Raw genomic sequence first — 5,479 nt, 5'->3', positions numbered from 1 at the left:
AACAGCCAAGCTTGTGATTAACAGTCCACAGCTTACCCTTGTGCCACCAGGCCTCAAAGTGTTCGGAAACAGTCTACCCTGACCTATAGGGTTGCTTTGAGTTTAAATAGAAATCGCTGCCAAAGTTAATCTAATAGTGGACTTTTTACTTCTCAGCTCAAATTGTAGTCTTCTCTGTTCTGCATTGTTCAATATTTTTCCCACAGAATTTTCAATATTGCAACTTGAGGCTGGAATTTTTCTTTAGTTCTTTCCGTTTAAGTTATTGACAACTTCCACTATTCAGTTGATACAACCTTGCTTGCTGAAAGTGGGAGACTTGAAACACTTGCTAATGAAGATCAAGCATTGTAGCCTTCAGTCTGAATTCCAACTCCATGTAAAGAAAAGCAAATTCCTCCCAATTGGTCCAATTGATAACATTGTGATAAATGGAGAAGAGATCGAAATTGTCAAAGATTTAATCTTTTTCTAAACAGCTTAATTGGCACATAATTCATATGTCATACCATTCAATAGTTCAATCACATCAAGAAGAGCTGTACAGTCATCACCAGTCAGTTTCAGAACGTCGTCTTCTTTCTTGTAGACACGGTATTCGCACCCCGTTTCCCCCAACCTCCTCGCCATACCCCCAAGGAACCATTACTTCAGTTACTCTCTCTATAGATTTACCCATCCTGGATTTCATATACAGAAAAATGCTTTAAAAAAATAAACCTAAAAACAAAGTAAAACAGATAAAACCTCAATTTTAAAAAAGCAGAAAATGGTTTAAAACTGGAATAAATTTAAAATAGATCATAAGGGAGATCAAATGCTAAATTTTAACCTAAACTGAATCTGTAATAATCCAATTTTCTTTTTTTTTTTTTTAATAATCCAATTTTCAATGCACTTTGCATGACAGCATAGCTACTCACATCCCTGGTCCATGGTCAGAGAGCATTCACCAGAGGCTTAATCCACATGTATTTCCCCTTCAGTTTCCCCCCCCCAAACTGAAACAATCTTAACATGGGTGAAAAAGGAGATCAAACAATAAGATAATACATTTTTAACCTAACTATGTTTCCCATAATCGACTTTACAATGCTGTCTGACAACAAAGTTATTCACATCCCTAAACTGATCAGAGGCTATTCACTGGCGGCTTAATCCACTGTGTGGACACTGCAAATGGATTTGGGGCTTCCACTATGGTCCATAGCCACCTGCAAGCCAGCTGTTCACACTTTAAATTCTGAAGCCATTCCCTCCTTTGGATTTGGATTATATTGTTTACAATCCTTTGAGGTACCAGCTGGTGTGCTTCTTCCATGTGGATTTAGTTGAAGGATTTCATCTTGCTTGGATCCACAATCAGTGATCATGGAAGCAAGGAGTCCAGAGAGGAAACGACACATTGCAGTGAGTAAATCGGCCACACGAAACCAAAAAATCACTTTTATTGAGTCAGTTCTGACTCGGCGATTTTTTAACATTGCCAAGATCTCAGGGCTGCAGGTGGATGGAGGGCCGAATCTTCAACGAAGTGCCCCTTTTAAGGTTAGCCGGGTAGCCACTGAGAACTTCATAAACTTCCCCTACTCTGGAAGTAGGGAATTCTTGCATCAGGGGAATGTTCCTTTACTTTGCAAATGGTTGATTAAAACACGGAGCAATCAGATATTGAATTATTGTTTCCAGTTAACAGATGACTATATTTAACAGTACGATTTTGGAACCACAAACAACGTGCGGAAGTGGGCGAGGGCGTGGAACGCGACCAGCGATCGGGCACAAAGGGATCCCCGGGGATCCCTGGCCGGCGGAGCCGCGGCCGGATGGAGGCAGGACTACGTTTCCCAGGATCTGGCCGAGCCCACGCGCTCTCGCGCGGCTTCGCTCGGCGCACGCGCCGGCTTCCCAGAAGCCCCGGGCAGCGCGGGCATGCTCAGTGTGGTCCCAGCCGCCCGGCGCTGGGACGCCCGGCGCGATCGCTGTCCAGACGCTGCGGGCACTTTGGTCTGGCCCGAGTTGGGGTCGCGGCGGCGGCCACAGAGCTGACGGGTAGGCGCGCGGGCTTGCGGGGCGAGCGTCGGGGCCGCCGCACAGCGACCGAGGCAGCAAGCCCCCAAGGCGATCAAGGCTGGCAGCAGGCCCCGAACCGGGATTGTGGAGGTTCTGTGTAGGGGCTGCGCGAGGGAACCCAGGCGGGGAGGGCTCGGAGGAGACGCGAGGCCGAGCGCCTGGTGCTAAGCGGCTCTCTTTAGCTCTGCAGGTGACTGGAGGTGGACTGAGCCACACTGTCACCTGGTTCCCAGCGGCGGCTGGTGGCGGGAGACTTCGGTTTTCAGCCGCAGTTGCCTGTGGCCAGGGAACCGAACCAGCTCCGGGAGCCCGGTTCACCTTTTCTGCTTCTCGAATGGGAGATGCTTCCTGCGGTGGGGCTTAGTGCTTGGGAGCTAACGTGCTGGGCTATGTCAACAAAGCTCGACTGAATTCCATGGCGTGGCGTGTTTCAGCGGCTTCCAGGCTGGGGTGCTCGTGTTGAACGACCATTCTCAGAAGTCTGCCGTAGTTGCCTTTCACACACAGATCATGGACTAGCCATTTAAATCTGTGCAACTGTGAACCAGGTGTCTTAATTCCTCCCAGCTTAATTGTGTAATTCTCCTGTAGCACTCGTTCAGTGTGTGGTCTCAAATTGTGGCGAGTTGTCCGTGTGCCTCAGATTTTGGTCGATTTTTTTTCCTCCCAGATCTCGGTATAAAATTGGAGTGACTTTCCCTTCAGAGGTAACGATGCAACCTTTTTGGTTACTGTGTCTAATAATTCTCGCCTTGGATTTGTGACAGGCCTTTGATCAGTGCCTGTCCTGGAGTCTGGTGGCTCCATGGTTGAAGAGCTCACCTGATTAACCAGAAGATCACAGTCCAGGGGAGAAGTTGTGGCATTCTGTTTCCTTAAAAATGTACAGCCTTTGAACTCCTGTAGGGCACTGCTACTCCCGCCTGTGGGAGCACGGAGTTAAAATCAACTGGGTAGCAGTAGGATTGGTTTGGTTGGATTTGACCTCTGGAGACCACTGCTGGTTTGTAGGTACCTTGCCATATTGTTTCTTGCTGAAACCAGGTGTTCACTGGCTGAAGTTCAGCTGTCCTGCACTGCAACAGACATACCTCAGACTTCCTGCCCAGGAGCCCTGGGGGAATACTGACGAATGTTTCTTGCCATAGAAAGGTTACCTGTAATAAATGCATCTGTATAGGATTTGACCTAATCAGGGTATTGTAAAAGTGGCCTTACTACTGCCATATTCTCTGGTTTTTCTTTCTAATTGGCACTAGTCCAGCTGGGTCAAGGATAAATAGTCTGATGGTTAAGGTTGGAGAGTATGGATTAATTTGCCTGATTGTACAAACTAAAGTTTGAGATTTGTACAACCGGCCTGTGAGATTCTGCCCTATTGTATTATGGTCATTTTATCTTCAATCATAAACATTCTTGCTCGATTTACTGGCCAGTGAGAACTTTAGAATCTCAGATTCTTAAAATGTTTCTGAAAATGGATTTTCCATTCACCTTAAAAATAAATATTAGATTTAAGAATGTGTACATACATGAACTCTAAAGTTCTTAAATTTTCTATGCCTGCTTAGTAATTTTCTAAGAACGTTTATCTTCCTTTTGTTTTTTTGTTTTTAATTTTGTTGAAAATACACAGTAAAAGATATACAAGCTTAGCAGTCTACATGTGCCTATATATACTCGTGTATAAGCTGAGTTTTTCAGCACATTTTTTTTCCCAGCACATTTTTAATACAGTTTTTGTGGTAAAATTAGGTGCCTTGGTTGATATTCCTGTTGGCTTATACTCGAGTATATACGGTACACTGATTACATTCTTTTCAGACCCTTTTTGGAGTTCTTCCTCCCTCATTAACATAAAGGGCTTGCCTCTCCCAAGGTTCTTGTCTAATCTTTTGAGTTGCTGTAGTCAGTTTAATCTCATGTAGATCTTAAAATAGCATAATGCTCATGGCAGACATTTTTTAGCTAAGCTATTGTGTAGTTTAAAAAAAAAATCATTGGGGGCTCATACAGCTCTTACCACAATCCATACAGCCATCCATTGTGTCAAACACATCTGTACATTTGTTGCCATCATCATTCTCAAAACATTTTCTTTCTGCTTGAGTCTTTGGTATCAGCTCCTCATTTTCTTCCCTCCCTCATGAACCCTTGATAATTCATAATTTTTTCCCCCCATGACTTACACTAACCGACGTCTCCCTTCACCCACTTTACTGTTGTCCGTTCCCCTGGGAGGGGGTTATATGTAGATCATTGTGATCGGTTCTCCCTTTCGCTCCTCTCCTTCCCCTTCCCCTCCTGGTATTGCTATTCTCATTATTGGTCTGTTCACTTCTGAGAAGCCATCAGGGAGTAGTTCTGGTTTCAGGTTTAAAAGTTTCAGCAATCCCTTCAGCTTCCATGGCTCTGGAGGTTGCCCTTGTGTTCTCATTCGTGTGTTGAAACCCAAACCAAGTCCATGGCCATTGAGCTCATTCTGACGCTGGTGACCTTATAAAACAGAATAGAACTGCTCCCAAGCATTTTTAAGACTGTAAATCATGATTGGTTCAAACCATTGATATTTCAGAAAGCAGCCCAGTGTCAGAGGGCATGAATTAAGCATAAATATCACTTAAAAGGAGATAGCAAAGTACTGTATTCACTCATTTCCAAATTCTCAAAAGTGCTGGGACCTTTTGCAGGAGGGGCAATTAGGCAACCAAGGTTCAGAGAGGGAACAGCCAGTCCAAGAGCACATTGTCTCTATGTAAAAGGTGAAAGAATGATGAATGGTTACAAAACACAACAAAAAGCCTGGTGGCTTCAGGTTTCAACAACTACAGGGTTTTGGTTTTTGCTTTTTCAACTATAGGTATTAAACTCCCTGCCATGCAGTCAATCTGGCTCATGGCGACCCTATGAGACAGGTTGTAACTGCGCCTGTGGCTTTCCAAGAGGGCATCTTTTTACAGCAAGAGCAATAGGAAGCCTCGTCTCTACCTCTGAGCAGTTGATGGAACTGCTGGCATCTCATGAAGTAGATCTATATCCACAGCACTCCTAGATTATCATGTGGAAGTGTGCATTAAGTAAGATACTCCAAAGTGATTATTTTTACCCATTTATCTGTTTCCAGGCTCTTCACGATGAGAGATTTTGAGACGCTTCTCTGTCCTCTGTGTAGTTGATAGATTGTATGTTGAAGAGATGGCTGACAGTGTCAAAACCTTTCTTCAGGACCTTGCCAGGGTGAGTACATCTTGTTTTTAGAAAGTCGCTTTTTGACCCATTTTGCTGAAGAAACTAGTCGCTTCTTTAGGCCTTTTTGGAATGATTGTACTTGTTGAGTCCTTCACATCTAATTTTTCTTCCAATTATCCTGCATCTTGCACAATCTTTTTTTTTTTTTTTAAACATT

General features: G+C 44.1%; 1 protein-coding gene across 1 annotated transcript in view; it reads left to right on the top strand.

Moving 5' to 3' along the window:
• Positions 1-1,963: 1,963 nt before the first annotated feature.
• The window catches only part of EI24 (EI24 autophagy associated transmembrane protein), a 19,323-nt gene continuing 15,807 nt past the window's right edge, over positions 1,964-5,479 (top strand). The window contains exons 1-2 of the mRNA XM_004714158.4: positions 1,964-2,052; positions 5,198-5,310. Coding sequence (XP_004714215.1) covers positions 5,269-5,310 — 42 coding nt within the window. The 5' untranslated portion in view covers positions 1,964-2,052; positions 5,198-5,268. The remainder of the gene's footprint in view (positions 2,053-5,197; positions 5,311-5,479) is intronic.

This window comes from Echinops telfairi, unplaced genomic scaffold (genome assembly GCF_000313985.2).
Source record: "Echinops telfairi isolate 266 unplaced genomic scaffold, ASM31398v2 ScPeMD7_7465;HRSCAF=8503, whole genome shotgun sequence".
Lineage (NCBI taxonomy): Eukaryota > Metazoa > Chordata > Mammalia > Afrosoricida > Tenrecidae > Echinops > Echinops telfairi.
The sequence above is the reverse complement of the archived record's forward strand: the minus strand, read 5'-3'. Positions and strand labels throughout refer to the sequence as shown.